We start from the raw sequence: 25,082 nt of genomic DNA on the forward strand, positions 1-25,082 counted from the left end.
GATGATTTGAGAAGCAGCAACTCTGCCAATTTTGCCACAGCTGTGCAATTTCCACTTTCAAAAGGTCTGAACTTAAGAATCGATCTTGTTTTTGTGGTCAGCTCATGTACTTGGCATGCTAACTCACCCTACTCAGACAAGAACTGAAAGGACAATAGGAATAAAGTCATATATTGGCAGCTTTTCATGGAATTTCTGCCAGTTGCAAACAGAGTTCATAGCTCTTTGTTTTATAAAGTGGTAAGGTCTTGTTGGAGCAGGTAAAACATTAAAGGTATCAGATATTCTATTTAGAGAGGCTGTACAAAGACAAAGAGCCTATACATTTATAATATAACATGATTTCTAAGGGGATTTTCACAAAACACCCAGAAGACTTTCAGCCCTCTATTAGTTTTAAATCATAGAAAACCAAGGAGGAAATCTAGCAACTGCCTCTTTAATTTAAACCAAGTTAACCAATTTGATAACCCAAGTCAAAAAACAGATATTTTAGAACTCAAGTTATCTAATTGTCTGACCTCAGAGCCAATTAACCAGGCACTGTTTAAATGCTGTGTATACTAGCTGGCAATAGAGATTTTCTGTCATATAGTTGATCATCTTTTCATGAAAAATTATCCAGCTGTTCTCTCTCTGGAAAGCCCATCCCTCATCTCCATATGTTCAAACCCTATTCATCTTTAAAGAGTCAACTCAAATGAAATTTCTGCTGATTCTCTGAGGAGAATATAATTTTGTATCTTATGTTTATTTGCATATCTATCTTATTTTTCCTCCTAAAATGTTAGTGCCTTGAGAGCAGTCAATATCTAACTTTTCTTACATCTCCCTTAACCAGTGGCTTTCAATGTATGCATTTTATATTAGCCCTGAAAATTTCTATGGAGAGTTTCTCTCCATATGATCTCTTTCAAAAAGTTTTAAAACTCATTATACACTGTCTCTTTCTACCATGAATTATAAGAAATTACATGTATAACAATATAATGATAATGATAATAATAATAATATAAAGTATAGCCAGAATTAGAAAATTAAGACTGAGCAAAAGAAGAATCTAAGTATACTGAAAATAAGAGTAGTTCATTTTCTGTATTAGCCCATTTTATAGTGACATGGATTCAGGTCACTCAGCTGGTAATTGGCAATGTCAGGAGTATGGTAAAACTTTTTTGTGTGATCCATGACTTTTTTTCACAGTACATAAAAAAGCAAATATAGTTTTTCTCATGATAAATAAGTCTCTAAACTGTTGCTTGAAGTTCTAAAAGCAGAGAAGTCGGTATTCCACTGGGAATTTCAAAAGAATTAGGATTGCTTAGTCCTGCTCTCCAGTCACTAACACATGCACAACCAAATGCTGGTGTTTATAGTGACTAAATTTTGTAAGAGCCATAGAAAAGAGCCATATGATGATATTTACAAGGGATTTTATATGAAATTATGTGATAAGAGTAAGAATCTACATTGAGAGACCAAAGAAATGAAAAAGTCCTTTCCCTCCTCCTTTCTTTTCTCTTTCTCTTCTTCCTGTGTTTTCTTCCTCTCTCTCTCTCTTCCTTGTAACATTTCTTACACACTCATTTGCCTACCTTCCTCCTGCCAAGGTATCTATTATCTATCTTCTAGATATTTCCACCCAGAGAAAGACAATAAGATTTTATTTTTCTACCAAAAATTGAAATTAAAATGATAAAAATTAGTCTTATGCAGTAAGGTTATAAGCAAAGGAAATAGAATTTAAACAGAAATTATAAATATACAGAAGAGACTCTTCCTACTAATTTATTTTTATTGTTCTTATCTTTAAAGACAGCTATTATATCCCTCATTTATTTTGGTCTCTTTGGTATTAATTAATTAATTAATTAATTAAATGAGATAACATATGTAAACTCCCAGGGACTACTGGTCCCTTGGTAGAAATTCAATAATTATTATTGACCTTTCTCTTCTTCCTTCATTTCTGGTTTTAAGTATCACTGTTTAAGAAATCATCCCTCTCATTGCTTTATGTCAATGTTTTCCAATTGTGGAAACTTAAAAATGTCTACTCCAAACATAGTAAGTTAAAACTTCTGAGGATAGGGGCTGTGCCGGTTTGAATCTTTTATATACCCCATAAAAAGACTATGTTCTTTTGATCCACTATGGTGGGGGCAGACCTATTGTGGGTGGGATCTTTTGATTTGATTATTTCCATCGAGATATGACCCCACCCATTCAAGGTGGGATTAGTTTCCTGGCATCCTCTATAAGAGGATAAAAGGCAGAGACATTCTGAAGAGAATTCAGAGATACTTAGAGAGAAAACACCCAGAGACACTTTGGAGATAGCCATTGAAACCAGAGCTGACACAAACCCAGACATTTGGAGATGCTAGGCTAAGAGATGAAGCCCAGAGTTTGTCCCGGAGAAGATAAGACAGAACTCACAGATGCTTAAGGAGAAAACCACTGGAATCAGAAGCTGAAAGCAATACTATCCAGGAGAAAAGGAACAGCAGACACCAGCCATGTGCCTTTCCAGCTAACAGAGGTGTTCTGGATGCCATCAGCCTTTTCCTTAGAAAAGGTATCTACCTTTTGGTACCTTAATTTGGTACCTGAATTTTCATGGCCTCAGAACTCTGAATTTGTGAACTAATAAACCCGCTTTATAAAAGCCAATCCATTTCTGGTATATTGCATTTTGGCAGCTTAGCAAACTGGAACAGGGGCCAAATAGAAGCTTTAGGGAAAAAAAAAATGGCTTTCTGGTTAAGAACACTTTCTTAGTTGGTCATAAAAGGCACTATTCCCACTTCCACCTTATTACTAGACTGAAATCTCCATGGAGTCAGGCACTTCGACCCTCTTTTTTATCACTGTCCAGTACCTAGAATAAAGTCTGATACAGGGGGGCCCTCTACAGTTACTGAAAGTTGAGTAGGGCAGTTATCTACTTGTCTCTGAGCTCTGTTATTTCTAGTCCCATTTGTACTGTTCTTCTTCAGCAGGTTTCTGACATGAAATCAAATATTCTCAACTCAATTTGGTCTTTCTCTATGTTCAGAAAGATGCCAAACAATATGTTATCTGAGGATCATGAAATCCTAAACTCTCACCAGCTCGGAACAGCAGCCTCCTTAGCTACCAATATTTATTTCCTTTGTATTTTTCCTTTTCTGTGCAAAGTCACTGCTGTAACTTTGAAATGTGTTTTTTTAAATGAATTAATACAATTCTGTGGAAATCCTTTTAAAGCTGTCTTACATAAAGAAAACCATTTTTTCATAAAGCCATATCAATCAAAAGTAGGACAAAAAAATGGACCACTAGACAAATAAATAGGAAACTAGATAGAAAACTTACGTTTTGTCCAAGAAGTCCATGAGTGGTCTTAACACAATCTCTGCATCCATTGCCGCACTGTTCTTATTAGATGTGGTGTTTCCATTTGCTCTCATTTGATTTAGTTCAAAATTCATCTGTTTTATACATTCTTCAGTTATAAGCTGGAAACTAAAAATAAGGAATATAAATTCTGAAATAAAAGCCCACATTTATGTCTTCCTTTGGCTGAGTCTGTTTAATTCCCCCTGAGAAACCTGATCTGTTTCAAATGGGGTGAAATTTTCTTGTGTAGCAGTTTTCAAACATTGTGTTTAGCTGCAAAAACTCTGTTGAAATGAAGCTTATGTGGAATCCTTCTATGTAAAGCAGATAAAGGTGATACTCTTCAGACAGACTCAATTGGAGGGGAGAGCCATGCAGTTGCTGTCATAGAAATAGCTGAGATGTTCTTCTGAGCAGCATTTGGAAAAATTCCAGGCAGGTGGGTATACCTTCTTCACTTGGCTTCTGGAATGTCACATACTCTTGGCTTTCCTCCAGCCTCACTGGCTGCTCCTTTCTAATTGCCTAACTTCTCAACATTAAGGGTAGGATTGCTAGTTCAGCAAATAAAAACACAGAAAGGTCAGTTAAATGTGGATTTTAGATGAACAATGAAAGATATTTTAGTATAAATATGTCCCAAATATTACATGGGACACACTTATACTAAAAATATTCACTGTTTATATGAAATTCAAATTTAACTGGGCTTCCTGTTTTTTATCCGGCAACTCTACATTGTAACCCTCTGGGCTCGATCTTTGGATGATTCCACTTCTCCACCTACAGTCCTTTTGTGGGCAATCACATTTAGCTACATTGCTTTCACACCATCTATATACTGGTGATTTCCAAATTTACATTTGCAGACCTGACTACTCCCAGAACTCCAGCCCCTTTTATTAAACTGGGTACAGAAGCTTTCCACTTGGATGCCTAATGAATTTCTCTCATACCCAACATCTAATTCATTAACAAACCTTCATAAAAATCCTAAATATGAGGACTTATCACTTCCACTACCACTAAAGTCTAACTCGCCAACATCTTTCACCTGAATGTGTTCAATAATTTCTTAATTGTCTCTCTGTTTATACCCCTATAGATATATTATTAAAATGAAAACCAGATCATGCTCCTTCCTTGTTTAAAACCTTCAATGGCTCCAAGATCCACTTAGAAAAAAACCTAGAATGTATTTCATATACTGTAAAGCCTAACATAATCTGGCCCTGGCTACCTCTCTGATCTCGTTTCTTGCTGCTTTTCCCTTTGCTTCATTGCAGTCCTCCCACAACAGCCTTCCCAAAGTGCTTAGAACTCTCCAAGGGCACTCTCATCTCATGGCCACTACTCTTATGTTCTCTCCCCATGGAATTTCTCATGGATTTCTTGGTCTCTCATTTTTTTCAGACCCATGCCAAATGTCACCTCCTCAGAATAGTCTTCCTTAAACACTCAACCTGAAATGACATCCCAATCAATCTTAATTCCCTTATTTTTCTTTAATTGCATTCCCCATTAGTTGACATATTACATGCTCACTTGTTCATTACCTATTGCCCCCACTAGAATATAAGATTACAGGGAATTTTTTTTGTTCAGTGCTATAGTCCATACCTTGACATAAAGTGTCAGACCTGGCACAAGGAAGTTGCTCAAGAGATAATGGTTGAATGTATCAGTGAACCATCTTCCTTCCCACCTACCCCTGCTACGTCGCCACTATAAGGATATACAAACATTTGGGAAGAGTAAACCTTTTTTATTTTCCTGAAACCAATGAGGAGTCAACTCTGCACATGGGATCAGGCATACAGAAGGAGGGTTCTCAGAGTAAAACAGACAATGGCATTCTGCCACCGCAATGAATCAACACATGCATTTCACATAAAAAGGTTTTTTTCTTTATCCTTTTTGATAAATTCACCTAAAAAGTTTTTTTTATATACACGTTTTAGTTGAAAAAAAAAAGGCTTTATTGATATTCATCTTGAATAAAAACTGTGCCAGTAAATAATGACAGACTTTGTGAATACCCAAGGGGCCAAAAGAAGAATTGCTATGAAATGTTCCTGAATTCTTTGTTTACTTAATCCAATCAGCCTCCAGTACCAAAGGTATTGTTAAAAGAAATGTAGTAAACCACAAAACCAAAATGCAAAATATGTGTGTAAACAAAAACCTTTGAATTGGCACAAGTTTTGAAAATTTCCAAGAGTTTCTTTGTTTAAAAATAGAGAGCTACTAACTTGTTTAGGCCCCTTCTTTCCTTCTTCCTCTTAAGAAGATCAGATATTTACTAAGAAGATCAGATATTTACTAAGAAGATCAGATTAAGTGTCGCTGCCAAATAACCCAGTTAATCAAAAGCTGTCTCCACCATTCTGTGGGGCTGTGGCAATTCCTTGGCAAACGAGATCATTTACTCAGATCATTCAAAGATGCTGTGACATAGTTCCTGAGGACATCTGCATTGAAAAGGAGGCACATTTCATAGCCTCCCTTCTGTGGTTGGATGTTAACATAATCCCTTTCTTCACACAAGTTGTCAGACATGATTGGGGTAGAGAAAGAACTACCTTCTCTGATAATGCAGGAAGTAATCTGGGGTGCACTGAATGATATCAACTTGGTCCCAATTCCAAGGCGGGTGCACTGTGTGCATGTCAGGAACTGGGCTTCAGATGTGTGGTTTGGCTCAGCCCTGGCTTTGTTTCAAAGTCATCCTACCAGGGGCATATAATTATTTAATTGTGAGTTTTAATTACACCACACGAAATGGATTTTTGGCAATTAATGGAGCACTTAATTTTAAAGCTATAGACCACTAATTTAGGCCCTAAGCAGTGTAAGTTCAGACTAAAATTATCCAGTTTGACTTCACAGCATGATCACACTGATCATTGTGGGTTACTCGCCCACCCTGTGTGGTGTTGTAGACCTGGTTGGTAGTGTGGGAAATAAAGCCACAGCAACAAGGACATAATAATTATTCTTTTTATAAGAAAAGCATGACAGGTAGCCTGTTTATTCCAACAATCCTAGCCCTCTGAACAAAGTACTAAATTTCTTCCTATATTTAAAAAATAATGAAGGAATGGATGCTGGGTAGCCATGGGTTTCAGCATCTAGGCGAAAATAGCTGGTTTCTTAAGAAAAGAACACTTCAAGTTCCGTCGTAAGGGCATCACTCCTGATTTCATAACTGAGGTTTGTCCAGATATTTTCAAATCATAATTAATATTTCAGCCTTTGTAACCTGAATATCCCCTCTCACAAACAAAGCCAAACAAAAAGTACTTGTTCTTAAGGATGACTTGAATATGCTGCAGAAAGGAATTTCAAAATACCTTTTCAATTTATATGCTAGTTTCTATTGTTTAGTCATCTTATTTCTCATAAAGTTCCTAACACCTCCAGCTATTCCTGACCCCTTTTTTTCCTTTTCCTATCTATGCCAAATAATCTCTAGTTTTGATTTCCTAGCTAAAGGCAACAGTCTCCCTGCTAACCACATATTTACTCACAACTGGAATAAAAGGAGGCAATGAAAATGGCTCAGCAAAGGCCCCATCCATCAGTGCGATTATAAGCCAGAGCCACGGAGACACTAAATCTCTGGAACAATCTATGTCTCTTCAACTCTGGGTAAACAGAACCTTCAAATAGCTTTTTAACATCCAGGCCATATGAGCAGGATCATCTAGGTCGGCTGACAACACAAAACAGATGCCAGAGTCGACTGCCCAAAGCCCAGTACCGCAGGGCTGCATCTGGCTGCGAGACTGAGCTGCAGAAGTGGCTCCTTTAAGACAAGGCTGTTGAATTAAAGGTACTGAACACACTCTGACACTGAAGAGGAGGCTAACTATGATATTTGCCTTAATCTGCCTCATTCTTATATCTGGGAAAAAATATGAAGCTTTTAGTGTCACCTTTTTAATATCTGATTAACAAAGCGCTATAACTATTCAATAAATTTTTATTAAGCATATATCTTTGCAAACCACAATAATAGGTTATGAGTGGTGTTCAGACATAATCCTTGATACCTGCAATTTTTGTAGTCTCATTTGAATGTCAACCTTTACTGAACTATCATTTAAAGCAAATTTAAAGCAAATCCCATATTGAATTAATGAACCTCTTCAAAGATGTGTTTGCTTTCCTCTCCATTTTAACATTTGATGATGAGATGATAACTTGTTCCACAGGATCAAAATAAAGTTTCTTAGGATGAACTTCTCTTTCTTTAGACAAGCAAAATTTATTAAAAATTGAAAAATATATAAACATATCAGTAATTTCCAAACTTCTATGCATGAGGTAGCTATATTCTGATTCCTAAGCCCTTAAACCATGAATTCTGACTGATTTGGTATGGAGTTGGGGGTTCATTTATTTTAAAGTGCAACCACATTGATATGTACATGTGAATACACTAGAATTACAAATAGGAATGAGATATGGTTTCTACACTTAGGGAGCATAAAGTAAAGTTCGGGGAACTGATAAGTAAACTCAAATTTAGAGTATGGTGTTTTCGGTTCTACCTGACTGAAGAAAGCACAGAATGCTGGGGAGTGTGTAGGGAGACATCTCTAGACCGTGGGTTCATGGCAGACTTTTCAGGGGAGATGATGCATAGTTGGGTCTTACAGGTAAATGGACTTAGACAGCCATAGGAGTGAAACAGCATTTAAGGCTTAATTAGTACTAACTAAAATGTAAGTCAGTTGGATAATAACTACTTAGGCTGCTTACCTTTCACCGTAAATGATGCTGAGCTCATCCAAAACCCCACTGAGTTTAACTTGAAGTTCTTTTAGAATAGTACTAGCTTCAGGATCTAGCTGCAGAGAGACCACAGACAATATTATTTTGGAGGAAGCATGCCTTAATTTCTATTATACACATTTTGCTTGTTATAAGGAAAATTTCAAACCATATAACACACATCTTTTTTCTATCCTTTTCCTTTTTTTTAATCTCTGAAATCAAATGCAAAAACACTTTCAGTTTAGAAATTTGTAAAGAAACATGGAGAGTTCTTATATATGAAAAAACTTGATTGAAATGCATGGCATGCATACAAATAAGACTCTTGTCAAGCTAGATAGCCAAGCTTTCCATGGTTACAGCAATGGAATGCAAAGCATGACAAAATATCCTCCAGAACATAATAATTTCATAATTCAGAAAACCTAACATTGTACATTAGTTGGATATATATGTTGCTCCAAGATATATTCCAATCTTTAATAGACCCAGAAATAAATTGTCCATTAAGAATAAAAATTTGGTAAAACTTTAGGTATTGTATTGTGCCTTATTTGAAGGTGTTTTCATATTTCCCCAACTATGAAATTAGATGTAATAAGTAAGTAAATAAATAATGCAAGAATTCCAATGTTTTCTTTTTTTGGGGGGTGGGGGTGGGGTGGGGAGGGTGATAGACCTGGCTTCTCTTCTTAGGTGCCACTTTGCAACTCAGAGTTTAAGATTCGAAGTTTCCCATTTTATTTTTATTTTATTTTTCTTTAAGCATTCAAGTATTTCTAGCCTGGGGATAAGCTAATTTGCAAATTTGGGGGCAAAACAAAAATAATTAGATCAAGGTAATCAGATGACTTATTTTGGTGCTTGAGCCATGCAAAATGTAAAAGCCAACTTTACTTTTTATCTGATTTCAGCTCTTAGAATAATGTTAAGGAATATCACTAAAGAACTACAATAAGTAAAACACAAATAAATAAGCAAACCTATCTATAGCTTGGCAGAATTTACTTTTGCAATTATAGTGAAGGGTCAATTCATACTTCACCAAAAATTTTATAAAGTTTTATCCTGTTAATTATGTTTTTTCAAGTAATTAGTTGTCAAAAAACAATAAAAGACTTATAATAGATGCACTGTAGCAAGCAGAGAGAAATTCAAGTAAAAGGCAGTCTGGAATATTCTCTAAAATGTAAGTCAATGTTCCTTTGAGCCTTTGGAAACTCAGTTTCCTATCGTTACTACCTGTAGTTCTTGCCTAAGTTGAACTGCTATTGAAAAGAAACAGGTGAGGCGAAGCCAACTTTTGGAAGTAGAACAAACTGAAGGATGACAGTATAAAAAAGAGAATCTAAGATGGACCCCAAATAAACATAGGGCCCAATATCAGTTTAAATTCCTGGGAGTCAGCCCTGGACCGAGAAGTGTCTCTAGGAATATACACTGGCCATATGTTCTGTTATCTCCAAGAGCATTTTCTAATACTCAGAAACTATTAGGAAGTTCAGTTATTTACACGCCTCAATGACTGGATACCTCTAAATTGTATTTATGTGACAACAAATATTGGATTGGAAATCCAAATTGCATCTGACATCTGAGACGTTACTGATTATAATAAACTAATCCTTGAAATCAGTTTGACTCAAATTCATGTGATTTTCAGGATTGGTTAGTTTCTGCCCCTCTATGATAGCCAATGTTTTTCTGCTGGAGTCTTTAGATCTTTTTTCTGTCACCATTACCAGATTGTCTCATAGCTCTTTCCCATAGATACCCAGGTCACCGTAACAGAGACTTCTCTAGGGGTTGGAAAATTAGAGTATCCTTGAATCTCATACTTTCTCAAAGTTCCATTCACTATAACCAGTTGCAGGGAAGAGATTCAGAAAGTCAATCAGTACTTTAAAAAAAAAAATCTAAGACTGATGCACATTTTAAACACAATTAGCCTAACAAATCATAACTTCCCAACCCTTAACCAAGAAAACATTTAGTCTGTCCCCAGTCCTAGAGAACCACTCAGGCTAAATGATTTCTACAGTCTTTTCTTGCTATTGCCCTAATACCAGTTTTCACTTGATTTCAATTGGATGCAAATGTTGGGAAATAAGGAATGAGGGAGAAATCCTTCCATATGGTTTTCTTCAGGCTCCCTGCTCCTTGACAGTCACTGGGAGTGACAGGTGGTAGTTCCCCACATATACATCCACTGCCACTGAGAAAACGGCTCTGAGAGTAAGCTTTTCTTCAAAAATGGTTTTGCTTCTTATTGAAAATGTGTATCTCATTCTCCTATTAATTTGATGTACACATTAAGTTAGTTTGTTCACCTGTTAAGATAATGGCTATTAAAGTCTCATAATATGGCTAGATAGGTCACTTGGATAATACTATGCATTTTGCCATGAAATTTTAGTATACCTCAGATATTTTTGTGAATGGAAATTTCTTATCAAATAATTGGCTATTACTTGAAAATATGAGACTGTCAAACTATACCAACTTAAACATTAGATGACAGTTTCCATTTCTTGATATAAGTATATGTTTCCAAGTGGGTTCAGAGAAAATGCCTTTGTTTTGTAACCAGGCCAAAAACACAGAAAAAAGAAACCTGAGGGAAAATTTGTTTCAGTTAACTACAGTATTTTATTTTATCTGATCCAAAGCATACCACTAAAATAGACATAGTAATTTTGAGGCCAATATTCATCGCTCATGCAAATTTCAGGTCCCTAAAAAAATGATACTGAAGGGCATCCCACAATCATTTAATTACAAGACAATCTCTTTGGTTAAAAAAAAAAAATCACCTATTCTTAAGCTCTTCTGCATTTCTTGTCAAGCACATCTTTACATGCCCAAATTTAGGAGAATTGAGGAGAGTCTCCTTACTCCTGGAAACTCTCTAAAGTTTATAAGAAATAATTGTTTGGGATTTGAGATTGCATTGCCTAAATTACCAATGGCATGTTTTACAAATTACTGGCTACTTTGGAAAGGCAAATTGCTACCTATTTCTTTTAACAAAAGTTTAAACCTTCGTCTAATTCTACAATAATATGCCATCAAATTTAAATTGCATTTTTTTGTATCATACAAAAAGTTATTGTTAAAAGTATAAGAAAATATTCAAACATTCAAAATACACTGTTCAAAAATTTATTTTAATTTATTAGAAACTAAGTTAGCAAGTCTATCTAAACAACTTAGCTGTTAGCAAAAGAAAAAAAACTACCTAATAAATTAATTAGAATAAAATAAATGGCTCTATGGAAAGAGAAATAAACTCGATGAAAATTTAGAAATACTGGGTCAAATTCTGAATTTATGTAAAATTTCAAAAACAGATTTCATCTACACTCTATAAAATGTTTGTGAATTTTAAAATCTTGGCTGGAAAAGTTCTAATGATCATAGCTTATGATAGTCACATATAGTTGGTATCTGAGTTTTTATATCCTTGAGATAATTTTCACCATTGGGCTGTGTTTTAATTATATTCCATAATTAACTCTCTCTGTGGAGAGAGTTAGCAAGAAGACAAATTGTCTTTTAAATTATTTTTTCCTTAAGGCTCATTTCTAATTCTCTTTAAAAAACAACTTCAAAAACAATTGTTTATTATCTCCTTCTGCAAATCTTCCCTTAAATGTCACCCCTGGCAGTTAAGAGTTCTAACCTCTACAATAATGCACTTTTTACTATTACTGTGTATATAATATTTTTTTCTAATTGTATTCTCATAAATAAATCTCTCCATGAATCTCTTACTTAACTCTTACTTAACTAACTTAACTTTTACTTAATTTTCTATCCTGAATGCCTGTCCCAGTGCCTTGTATGACTAGTCATTTGCCAAAGTTTTGAGGAAAGGAAGCATGAGAGGATTCCCTGAAAGAGGCAGTTCTGATATCCAGAGTGCTCATTCTCTTTGGACTGATGTTTTACATTGACTATTAATAGAATACTTTTGCATCTGAAACCTTTCATTCATTTAGCAAACAGATCTCCTGGAGTTCCAAGATGGTCATTGCCAGGCCACATTTTGTTAGATCACATACTGATGTTTATTTGGTTCAGAACCTGGTCACCATACCCACTCTGCATGTGTTTTTTTTTTTTTCTTTTTCTTTTTCTTTTTCTAGCACTTGATTTAGGATTTGCTCTTATAAAGAATTGCAAAACTGCAGTTTGGTCCTCATTTCCACAGCATCCAAAATTTGACCATTCATCTTCGACGGTGTATGGGGGAAAATCATGACTTCTCTTATATTTTTGCAGAAAATCTTTCAATAAACGCACACTTCACCACTATTTCTATGAAAAAAGAAGGCCTCATTTCAAGAAAAACACGGAAGATCTCTTGGTTTCCTCTTCTGGGCTTTGTTCCATCGGTTATCCCTTTCTCTACCTCTTCAATCCCTCCATCATTATTTTTATTACCCCTATTTTATAAATATGCCCAAGCAACATTTATGCTAAAATGCTTAAAAGAACAAATAATAAGGACAGTGACATCATCAAAATGGTGACATAAACATCACTTGAAAAACCCTCCCTAGAGATCTATTGAATGAAAGGAAAAATTCCACTTGCTTTGAACTCGGGAGGATGGAAGAGACTAGAGAACTACTCCAGAAATGCTGAATTTAAAAAACAGAAAAATGTCAGGGAGGAGAAGTCCATCCTGGACTGCTGTTCAGTTCTTGTTTCCCCTCCCCTCACTTGGTCCCACATGGCTTGGGGCACACCGAGGCAGCACAGCCCTGGGTCCCTCTCAACATGGACAGAGACTGTAGACTGAATTGCAGCAGTGACTTAGAACTCCATGCATATCCAGGAACAGGGACCTAAATCTGCAGAGACCCAGGGTGGAACACAAGCACTGAGAGGTGCTACAAACAAAAGGGCCCTCAGGGAGGGAAAAAAAGGAAAAAAGAGAGACCACAACAGAAAGGCTGGTAAGAACTGTTGTAACCAATCCAGTTCCAGTTGGCTGTACCATCTAAAGGCAGAAGGGACTTTTCTGAAGTGACCCACATTTCTGGATTGACCCATCTGGCTCCTTGGGGCAGGATACCCTAATGGGGAAAAAAACAGAGATAGGGAAGCCTCAGTGGAAAAAAATTGTGGTATGGGGGTGGGGTTAAAACTGAACTGCTGTAAGATAGGCCAGATTCCAGAACTGAAAAGTGTTAGGAAACTGGGGCACTAGGTAAGGGAAATAATTTAAACAAACCTTAAGAACTGGGGAGAAAAAGTCTGTACAAAAACAAACAGAACAGATCAAGATCCCCAGAGAAGAAACAGAGAAAAGGAAGCTCTCTCCTGGAGGTGAAACAATTGCACAAAATGTACAATCTTAAAAACTGAACCACATATCCAGGGCAAGAATCAGATGAAGAGCTTAAACATGGGCTATTCTAAAGGTCTAGAATAAGTCAGACCAAGAATCAAAGAAGAGCCTTAACATGAAGCCTGTCAACATTAAAACCCCAGACAAGAGGGAGAAATGTATAATGCATCAAGATAAGCAGATTACTAGACATCAGCAAAAAAATCACAAGCCATACTAAAAAATAGGAAGATATGGTTCAGCCAAGGGATCAAATTAAAACTTCAGAAAATACCCAGAAGTTGGAACAACTAGTCAAAGATATTCAAATAACTCTAAATCAGTTCAAAGAAATTAAAGAAAATATGCATAAAGAGACAATACTAAGAGGACAATGTATGAGAATAAGAAGAATTTGAAAGTATAAAAAGAAACATAACAGAAATTACGAGGATGAAATGCACAATAGTAGAGATAAAAAATATACTAGAGGCATGCAACAGCAGATGTGAACAGGAAGAAGAAAGAATCAGTGAACCAGAAGATAGGACAATCAGAATTATAAAGTCAGAAGAACAGATAGAAAAAAGAACAGAAAAAATTTAAGCAGTGTCTCAGTTTTGAGTGACAGCATGAAGTGCATAAATACATGCATCATGGGTGTCACAGAAGAAGAGAAGGGAAAGGGGCAGAAAAAATATTTGAAAAAATAATGACTGAAAACTTCCAGACTCTTATGAAAGGCATAAATACACATGTACAAGAAGTGCAACATACTCCTAACAGAATAAATCCTAATAGATCGACTACAAGACATACTATTCACAATGTCAAATTCCAAAGACAAAGAGAGATTCTGAAAGCAGCAAGAGAAAAGTGACTTGTCACATACAAGGCACCCTCAATAAGACAAAGGGCTATTAAAGCTAGTAAACAAATTCAGCAGAGTGGCAGGGCACAAGATCAACTCACAAAAATCATTAGTGTTTCTATACAGTAGGAATGAGCAATCTGAGGAGGAAATTTTTAAAAGTTCCATTTACAATAGCACCTAAAAGTATCAAATATCTAGGAATTATGGTAACCAAGGATGTAAAGGACTTGTACACAGAAAACTACAAAACATTGATAAAAGAAATCAAAGAAGACCTAAATAAATAGAAGGGCATTCTGTATTCATGGATTGGAAAACTAAATCTCATTAAGATGTCTACCCAAAATGATTTACAAATTCAACACAATCCCAATCAAAATTCCAACAGACTACTTTACAGAAATGGAAAAGCCAATTATCAAAATTATTTGGAAGGGTAATGGGCCTTGGATAGCCCATAACATCTTGAAAAAGAACAAAATTGGAGGACTCACATATCATTGCTTTAAAAATATTACAAAGCTATACTGGTCAAAAAAGCATGGTACTGGCACAAGGCTTGATGTGTCAACAAATGGATTTGAATTGTGAGTTCAGAAATAGATCCTCATACCTATGGCCAATTTTCTTTTCTTTTTTTCTCATTTTTTAAGCAGTTTTATTGAGATACATTCACATACAATCCACCAAAAATCAGTGGCTTTTAATGTAATCATGGTATGTGCATTCATCACCACATTCAATTTTGGAGCATTTTATTACTCCAAAAAGAAAAACCCATACCCCTTAGCACTCACTAGCTCTATATAACACTAATCTAATTGTTTCTATAGATTTATTTATATTTATGATTTATATAAATGCAATTGTTCAAGATGTAGTACTTTGTGTCTGGTTTCTTTCACTTAACATAATGTTTAACTATTGTTATTTTTTCACTGCAAATTTTACTGAAATATATTCACAGACCATATAATCCATCCTAAGTATCAAATCAATGTCTCACAGTATTATCACCTAGTTGTGCAATCATCATTGAAATCAATTTTAGAACATTTTCATTAGAACAAAAAGAAAAATAACAGCTAGACATAAAAAAAGAGAAACTGGAGGTTTACATAAAAGTCATGTAAAAGATACAATGTTCCCATGTACCCCCCTACTTCTGACACTGCATTGGTGTAGTACCTTTGTTACAATTGTTGAAAAAATATTAAAATGTTACTGTTAACTATTGGCCACAGTTTACATTAGGTGTATTTTTTCTGTATAAAACCCTATTATTTATATCTTGTAATAGTATATATATTTGTTACAATTCATGAAAGAAACATTCTTATATGTGTAATCTTAACCACAGTCCATCATCCACAACAGAGTTCACTGTGTTATACAGGCCCATGTTATATAACTTTCCTTCTAATGACATACACAACCCAAACATCCCCTTTCAACTTAAAACACAATTCAGCACTGTTAATTACACTCACAATAATGAGCTACCACCACCACTATCCCTTCCCAAACATTTACAATCAACTCAAACAGAAATTCTGCACAAATTAAGCATCAGCTCCCCATTTTCTACCCCCATTCTAACCCCTGGTAAACTAGATTCTGGATTCTAACTCTATTATTATAAATAGTTCATGTCAATAAGATCATACAATTTTTGTTCTTTTGTGGCTGGACCGTGTCACTCAACATAATGCCCTCAAGGTCCCTCAATTTTATTGCATGCATCAGGGCTTTATTCCTTCTTAAAGCTGAATAATATTCCATTGTATGTATATGCCACATTTTGTTTATCCATTCATCAGTTGATGGACACTTAGGTTGCTTCCATCTTTTAGCAATTGTGAATAATGTTGCCATGAACTTCAGTGTGCAAATGTCTGTTCAAGTTCTTGCTTTCAGTTCTTCTAGGTATATACCAAGTAGCTGGACTGCCTGATCATATGGCAATTCCATACTTAGCTTCAGGAGGAACTGCTAAACTGTCTTAATCAGTGGCTGCACCATTTTACATTCCCACCAGCACTTAATGAGTGTTCTTATTTCTCCACATCCTCTCCAACACTTATAGTTTTCTGTTTTGTTTTGTGTTTTTTTTTTCACTAGTGGCCATTCTACTATCTCATTGTGGTTTTGATTTGCAGTTTCCTAATAGCTAGTGATGCTGAGCATCTTATCATGTGCTTTTCAGCTGTTTGTATTTCTACTTTGGAGAAATGTCTTTTCAAGTCTGTTTCCCTTTTTAGATTCAGTTGTTCATCTTTTTATTGTTGAATTGTAGGATTTCACTATATATTCTGGTTATCAAACCCTTATCAGATAGGTAGTTTCCAAATATTTTCTCCCATTGAGTAGCTTGCTTTTTCAATTTCTTAACAAAGTCCTCCAAAATGCATTTTTTTTTAAACTTTGAGAAGGTCCCATTTATATCTTTTTTCTTTCATTGCTTCTGCTTTGTAAAGTCTAAGAAACCATTGCCTCCTGCCAGATCTTAAACATACTTCCCTACATTTTCTTCTAGGAATTCTATGGTCCTGGTTCTTATATTTAGGTCTTCAATCCATTTTGAGTTAATTTTTGTATAAGATGTGAGACAGGAGTCCTCTTTCATTCTTTGGAATATGGATATCCAGTATCCCAGCACTATCTGTTGAAGAGCCTGTTCTGTCCTATTTGAGTGGACTTGACAGCCTTGTCAAAAATCAATTGAACATAGATGTGAATTTCTATTTCTGAGCACTTTATTACATTCCATTGGTCAATATATCAATCTTTATGCTAGTATCATGCTGTTTTGACCACTGTAGCTTTGCAACATGCTTTAAAGTCAGGACACGTGATTCCTCCAACTTCATTCTTCTTTTCCAAGATGTTCTTGGCTATAGAGGCCCCATTACCCTTCCAAATACATTTGATAATTGGCTTTTCCATTTCTCTGAAGGAGTCTGATGGAAGTTTGATTGGGATTATTTGAATCTGTACATCAATATGGGTAGAACTGACATCTCCATAATATTTAGTCTTCCTATCCATGAACATGGAATGTCCTTACATTTATTTAGGTCTTCTTTGATTTCTTTTATCAATGTTTTGTAGTTTTCTGAGTACAAATCCTTTCCATATTTGGCTAGATTTATTCCTAGATTATTTGATTCTTTTAGGTACTATTGTAAATGGAATTTTAAAAAAATTTCCTCCTCAGATTGCTCATTCCTACTGTATAGAAACACTACTGATTTTTGCAGGTTGATCTTGTATCTCACCACTTTGCTGAATTTGCTTATTAGCTCTAATATCTTTGTTGTAGCTTTCAGGACTTTCTATCAATAGAATAATGCCAACTGCAAATAGTGAAAGTCTTACTTCTTTCTTTACAATTTCAGTGCCTTTTGTTTCTTTTTGTTTGCTATCAGCTCTAGCTAGAACTTGTACAGAATGTTGACTAACAGTGGTGATGGTGGTCATCCCTGTCTTGTTCCAGATCTTAAAGGGAAAACTCACTCTTTTACTGTGCCTTTTCTGCCTCAGTGGAGATGAATGTGTGTGTTTTTCCCCCTTTGTTTTGTTGATGTGATACATTATATTAATTAATTGTTTTTCTTGTTTTAAACCATATTTGCATACTTGAGATAAATCCCACTAGATCATGGCGTATAATTCTTTTAATGTGCTGTTGAATTCGATCTGTAAGCATTTTGTTGAGGATATTTGCATCTATATTCATTAGAGAAATTGGTCTGTAATTTTCTTTCCTTGTAGTATCTTTATCTAGCATTGGTATTAGGATGATGTTGGCCTCATAGAATGAGTTAGGTAGTGTTCCCTCCTCTTTAATTTTTTGGAAGAGTTTGAGCAGGATTGGTATTAATTCTTCAACTCTGGTAGAATTCACCTGTGAAGCCACCTGGTCCTGTGCTTTTCATTGTTGGGAGGCTTCTGATGATTGCTTCAATCTCTTTAAGTGTATTTTGTCTGTTGAGGTCTTCTATTTCTTCTAGAGCCAGTGTACATTGTTCAGGTATTTCTAGGAATTTGTCTCTTTCATCTAAGTTGTATAATTTGTTGGCATACAATTGTTTATAGCATCCCCTTACGATTCTTTTTATTCTTCTGGGTTCAGTAGTAATGCCTCACCACCCCATTTTTAATTTTATTTGCATGTTCTTTTTTTTGTCACGCTATCTAAGGGTTTGTCAATGTTACTGGTCTTCTTACAGAACGAACTTTTGGTTTTGGTAATTCTATTTTTTTTTTTTTTCAATTCTAAATTTCATTTGTTTCTCTCTCATTTTTGTTATTTCTTTCCTTATGTCTGCTTTGGGGTAAATTTGCTGCTTTTTTTTTTTTTTTTTCAGTTACTCCAGGTGTGCAATTCGGTTTTTGATTTTTAGCTCTTTCTTCTTTTTTCATGTAGGTATTTAGGGTTAGGAATTTCCCTCTCAGAACTGCCTTTGCTGTGTCCCATAAGTTTTGATTTGTTGTGTTCTCGTTTTCATTCATCTTGATATATTTACTGATTTTTACCGATTTCTCTTTCAATTTCTTCTTTGCACTCTGATTGTTTTAGGGATTTTTATTTAACTTCTCTCTCTGTGTGTGTGTGTGTGTGTGTGTGTGTGTGTGTGTGTGTGAATTTTCCAGTTCTTTGCTTGTTATTCTGTTATTGATTTCCACTCTCATTCCATTATGGTCAATGAAAGTTCTGTGTTTAATTTCAATCTTCTTAAATTTAATGAGACTTGTTATGTGACCCAACATGTGGTCTATCCTGGAGAATGATCCATGAGCAGTTGAGAAAAATGTATATCTTCCTGTTTTGGGGTGCAAAATTTTGTATATTTCTGTTAGGTCAAATTCTTTTATCATATTATTCAAGTTCTCTGTTTCCTTATTGACCGTCCATCTAGATGTTCTTTCTATTGATGAGAGTGGTGTATTGAAGCTTCCAACCATTATTTTGGAGGTGTCTATTCTCCCTTCAGTTTTGCCATTGTTTGCCTCATGTACTTTGGGGCACTGTGGTTGGGTGCATACTACATATTTATGATTATTTCATCTTGGTAGATTGCCTCTTTCATTAATATATAGTGTCCTTTTTTGTCTCTTACAACAGCTTTTGACTTAAAGTCTATTTTTCCAATAATAGTATAGCTACCCCAGCTCTCTTTTGGTTACTATTTGCATGGAGTATATTTTTCCGTCCTTTCACTTTCAACCTGTTTGTGTCTTTGTGTCTAAGATGCGTCTCTTGTAGACAGCATATAGATGGATCATACTTTTATATGCATTTTGCCAACCTGTGTCTTTTGGTTGGGTCATGTAATCCACTAACATTTAATATTATTACTTTAAAGGCAGTACTAACTTCAACCGTTTACCCTTTGGTTTTTATTCATCACATCTTACTTTTGCCTCTCTTTTTACTCTTTTTAGTTACTGATAATCTTCACTGTATACTCCAATCCAAGCCCCTCTATCCTATCTTTTCCTTTCAGCCTGCAGAACTTCCTTTAGTATTTCTTGTAGGGCAGGTCTCTTATTGATGAACTCTCTCAGTTTCTGTTTTTGAATATTTTAAACTCTCGCTTATTTTTGAAGGACAGTCAAACTGGATAAAGAATTCTTGGTTGGCAGTTTTTGTCTTTCACCATCTTGAATGTATCATACCACTGCCTTCTCACCTCCGAGGTTTCTGACAAGAAATCAGCACTTAGTCTTATTGCAGTTCCCTTGTATGTGACAAATCAGTTTTCTTTTTTTGCTTCCATGATTTTCTCTTTATCTTTTGACATTTTACATTCTGATTAGTATGTGTCTCATAGTAGGTCTATTAGGATTTATTCTATTTGGAGTAGGTTTTGCTTCTTGGACATGTGTCTTTATTCCTTTCATCAGAGTTGGGAAATTTTTTGGCCATTATTTCTCAAGTAACTTTTTGTCCCCCTTTCCCTTCTCTTTTCCTTCTGGGACACTCATGACATGTATTGTACACTTCATGGTTTCATTCAAATCCATGAGAACCTGATCACTGTTTTCCATTCTTTTCTCCTTCTATTCTGTCTGTTAGATTTCAGTTGTCTTATCTTCTGGTTCACTGACTCTTTCTTCTTCCTCCAAATCTGCTGTTACATGCCTCTAGTGTATTTTTCATTTCTTTCTTCTACTGTGCCTATCTTTCCCATAATTTTGATTGTTTCTTTTATACTTTCAAATTCTTCTTTATGTTCACCCAGTGTCTTTTTTTTTTTTAATTTTTATTGAGATTGTTCACATACCATACAATTATCCAAAGATTCAAAGCGTACAATCACTTGCCCCTGGTACCCTCATACAGCTGTGCATCCATCACCACACTTAATTTTTGTTCAATTTTTAGAACTTTTTCATTACTCCAGACAAGAAATAAAGCAAAACATGAAAAAAGAAAAGAAAAGGAAAAAAAAAAAAAAAAAGAAAAGGAAACTTGAATCCTCCCATATCTCTAACCAACCCCCCTCAACTGTTGACTCATAGTGTTGGTATAGTACATTTGTTACAGTTTATGAAAGAACATAGAAATACTACTAATTGTAGTATATAGTTTGCAATAGGTATATATTTTTTCCCTATATGCCCCTCTATTATTAACTTCTAATTGTATTGTCATACAACTGTACAATTAATCATGGACATTGCCTACCATAGGATTCAGTGTTATACCTTCCCATCTTTTGACCTCCAACTTTTCTTCTGGTGACATATATGACTCTGAGCTTCTCCTTTGCACCTCATTCACACACCATTCAGCACTGTTAGTTATTCTCACATCTTGCTACCGACACCTCTGTTCATTTCCAAACATTTAAGTTCATCCTAGTTGAACATTCTGCTCATACTAAGCAACCACTCCCCATTCTTTAGCCTTGTCCTATATCTTGGTACCTTATATTTCATGTCTATGAGTTTACATATTATAATTAGTTCTTATCAGTGATACCCTGCAATATTTGTCCTTATGTGTCTGGCTTATTTCACTCAGTATATTGCCTTCGAGGTTTCTTCATCAACCCGTTTTTTTTTTTTTTAGATGGTTTTGTTCATATGTCATACATTCCATCCTAAGTAAACAATCGATGGTTCTCTGTAGGTCACATATTTATGTGTTCACCACCTTCACCACTATCTATATAAGGGCATCTACATTTCTCCCACAAGGTAGGAGGGAGAGTCAAAGAAGGTAGAGAGGCAAAAGAAAAAGAAAAAAGAAAGGAAAAAAAATGAGAGCTAGGAAGCAGCAAAAGGAAAGATAACCTTAAATCAAAGTAAAGAGTCAGACAATACCAACAATGTCAAGTGCCTAACATGCCTCCCCTATCACTGCCTCTTATCTGCATTTACCTTGGTGTATCACCTTTGTTACATTAAAGGAAGCATAATACAATGGTTCTGTTAGTTACAGTCTCTTGTTTACGTTGATTGCATCCCTCCCCCAATGCCTCCCCATTTTTAACACCTTGCAAGGTTGACATTTGCTTGTTCTCCCTCATAAAAGAACATATTTGTACGTTTTATCACAATTGTTGAACACTCTAGATTTCACCAAGTTACACAGTCCCAGTCTTTATTTCTCTTCCTTTCTTCTGGTGTCTCACATGCTCCCAACCTTCCTCTCTCAACCGTATTCATAGTTATCTTTGTTCAGTGTACTTACATTGCTGTGTTACCATCTCCCAAAACTGTGTTCCAAACCATGCACTCCTGTCTTCTCCTATCACTCTGTAGTGCTCCCTTCAGTATTTTCTGTAGGGCGGGTGTCTTGTTCACAAAGTTCTCTTGTTGTCTGTCTGTCGGAAAGTATTTTGAGTTCTCCCTCATATTTGAAGGACAGCTTTGCTGGATATTGGATTCTTGGTTGGCAGTTTTTCTCTTTCAGTATCTTAAACATATCACACCACTTCCTTCTTGCCTCCATGGTTTCTGCTGAGAGATCCGCACATAGTCTTATTAAGCTTTCTTTGTATGTGATGGATCGCTTTTCTCTTGCTGCTTTCAGGATTCTCTCTTTGCCTTTGACGTTAGACAATCTGATTATTAAGTGTCTTGGTGTAGGCCTATTCAGATCTATTCTGTTTGGAGTATGCTGCACTTCTTGGATCTGTAATTTTATGTCTTTCATAAGAGATGGGAAATTTTCATTGATTATTCCCTCTATTAATGCTTCTGCCTCTTTTCCCTTCTCTTCTCCTTCTGGGACACCAATGATATGTACACTCTTGTACTTTGTTTCGTCCTTGTATTTCGTTGCTCATATTTTTCCATTCTTTTCTCCATCTGCTCCTTTGCATGTAGGCTTTCAGGTGTTTTGTTCTCCAGTTCCTGAGTGTTTTCTTCTGCCTCTTGAGATCTGCTGTTGTATGTTTCCATTGTGTCTTTCATCTCTTGTGTTTTGCCTTTCATTTCCATAGATTCTACTAGTTGTTTTTTTGAACTTCAAATTTCTGCCTTATGTATGCCCAGTGTTTCTTTACAGCCTCTATCTCTTTTATGAAATCTTCTCTAAACTTTCTGAATTGATTCAGCATTAGTTGTTTAAATTCCTGTATCTCAGCTGAAGTGTACATTTGTTCCTTTGACTGGGCCATAACTTCGTTTTTCTTAGTGTAGGTTGTAGTTTTCTGTTGTCTAGGCATCTGACCTCCTAGGCCACCCCAATCAGGTCTTCCCAGATGAGAACAGGCTCAGGTCACAGAAGGAGGAAATATTCAGTATCTGGTTTCCCTGACCGTTTTTCTTAGAGGATTGACACATCCTGTGCTTTTCTGACTGGCAGGTGCACCTGTCAGCCTGTCACCAGCTGGTGTAGGGGGTGTGGCCCGTGGCTCTCCTCCCCCAGGGTTTAGGGTCTGGTTCCAGTAAGGCAGGCAGTAGAGCTGGGCCCCTCCCTTTCCTCTTGGGAAGCTATGCCCCCTCCAGAGATGTCATCTGCATATGAATAAGTTCCTTGTTTTTCTGACTCTGCTGGTCAAAGTGCTTTGATTTTAAAATGGCTGAGGCTTTCTTTACTGCAAAGTGCTGTGGGCTGAAAATGGCTGAGGTTTTCTCCACAGAGAGAGAAAGGGACAGAAAGCTCCCAGATTCACCCATCAGCCAGAGACAGCACCCGATCCTCTGGGCTCCCTGTCCTGAGACAGATATGTCCCCCGACTCTCCCAAGGTCAGTTGTCACCAAAAGCCTCTACTTGTTGGGGATTCACTGTCTGTATTGCGCAGTTAACATTGAAACCCCAGTTGGAGCTGGGCTGAGAGAGTGCTGCTCTCTAGCACCGTGAGGCTTCCATGAGGGAGGGGCTCTCGGCTCTCAGCGCAGGTCCACAGTTTTTACTTACAGATTTTACGCTGCGATCTCAGGCGTTCCTCCCAATTCAGGTTGGTGGATGATGAGTGGACAGTCACGTTTGTCTCCCCGCAGTTATTCCAGGTTATTTACTAGTTTTTTGGTCATTTATGAATTGTTCCAGGGGGGACTAACAGTCTTCCACTCCTCTCTATGCTGCCATCTTAGCTCCTCCACCCATCCAGTGTCTTAATATGCTTTATCTCTTTAGCCATATTTTCCCTCATTTCCTTGAATTGATTTAAGAGACTTGTTTGAACATCTTTGATTTGTTGTTCCAAATTCTGTGTCTCCTCTGAATTTTTAATTTGTTCCTTTGGGCCATATCTTCCTTTCTCTTATTATGGCTTCTAATTTGTTGCTGATGTCTAGGCATTTCATTATCTAGATTATTTAACTCTGAAAGTCAGTTTTTCTCTCTTGCCTAGAGTTTTATTGTTGATTGGCTTTGTGTTAAGGGCTCTTGACACTTGGTTCAACTTATTCTAGACCTTTAGATTTTCCCATGTTTAAGTGATCAGATTTTCTCAGCTCTTCTTTATCTAATTCTTGTCCAGGATATTGGTACAATTTTTAAGATTGCAGTATTTGTGCAATTGTTTTACCCGCATGAGAAGCTTCCTTTCCTATGTTATTTCTTGGAATCTGGATCTGTTCTATGCTTCTTTCTTTTACCTCTATAATTTTTGTTTGTTTGTTGGTTTTACACTTCTTATGTTGCTTCTAGCTGCTTTTGCCTGGAGCACAAATTTGGGGAGGAAGATTACCCCAGAGAGGACTTTCCCAAATCAGTACTTCCCAGCCAAAAGAAGACCAGAGACCCACAAAGGGGGTGGAGACAAGTTCCAAATAGTTCTGGGTAGAGGGTCAGGGATGATGTCAAAAAGCCATTTTGATGCCTCCCCAACGCTGGGATTTCCTGGCCTCTCCAGCAAATGGTGCCCTTAAACAAATGTTTCCTGCAGCTCTAAGGAGGTGCTGTGTCTTAAAACCTCTACTGTTTCAGCCCCTGTAAGGGGCATGGTTGAAAAAATGTCTGTGGCACCCCCTGTCCGAGGTGGGCTAAAACAGCAACTCAGAGCTGGTACCCTGCAATCTGAATTCGCTGATCAAAAGCTGTGATCAGTGCTCAGCCATCCCCTAACCACCCCCATTCCTGGGGAACAGGACTTTCACATCACTCTTCATCTGCAGCAACCAGCCAAGGACTGGATGCTGAGGCAGCCTGCTTCAATAGTAGCCAGCTACTCATAGTTCTTTACCATAGTTTCTCTTGCCCTTCTCTGAATGCTGTACTCAGAAGAATTGAAAGCAGGAAC

General features: G+C 36.3%; 1 protein-coding gene across 6 annotated transcripts in view; it reads right to left on the reverse strand.

Moving 5' to 3' along the window:
* UNC13C (unc-13 homolog C) overlaps window positions 1-25,082 on the reverse strand; it is a 740,073-nt gene that overhangs the window by 120,377 nt on the left and 594,614 nt on the right. For all 6 annotated transcript variants that reach the window (XM_037833921.1, XM_037833918.1, XM_037833916.1 and 3 more), the window contains 2 exons: window positions 8,149-8,237; window positions 3,358-3,507 (listed from right to left, as the gene is read on the reverse strand). In XM_037833921.1, the coding sequence (XP_037689849.1) occupies window positions 3,358-3,507; window positions 8,149-8,237 (239 nt within the window). The remainder of the gene's footprint in view (window positions 1-3,357; window positions 3,508-8,148; window positions 8,238-25,082) is intronic.

Source organism: Choloepus didactylus, chromosome 4 (genome assembly GCF_015220235.1).
Source record: "Choloepus didactylus isolate mChoDid1 chromosome 4, mChoDid1.pri, whole genome shotgun sequence".
NCBI classification, from domain to species: Eukaryota; Metazoa; Chordata; class Mammalia; order Pilosa; family Megalonychidae; genus Choloepus; species Choloepus didactylus.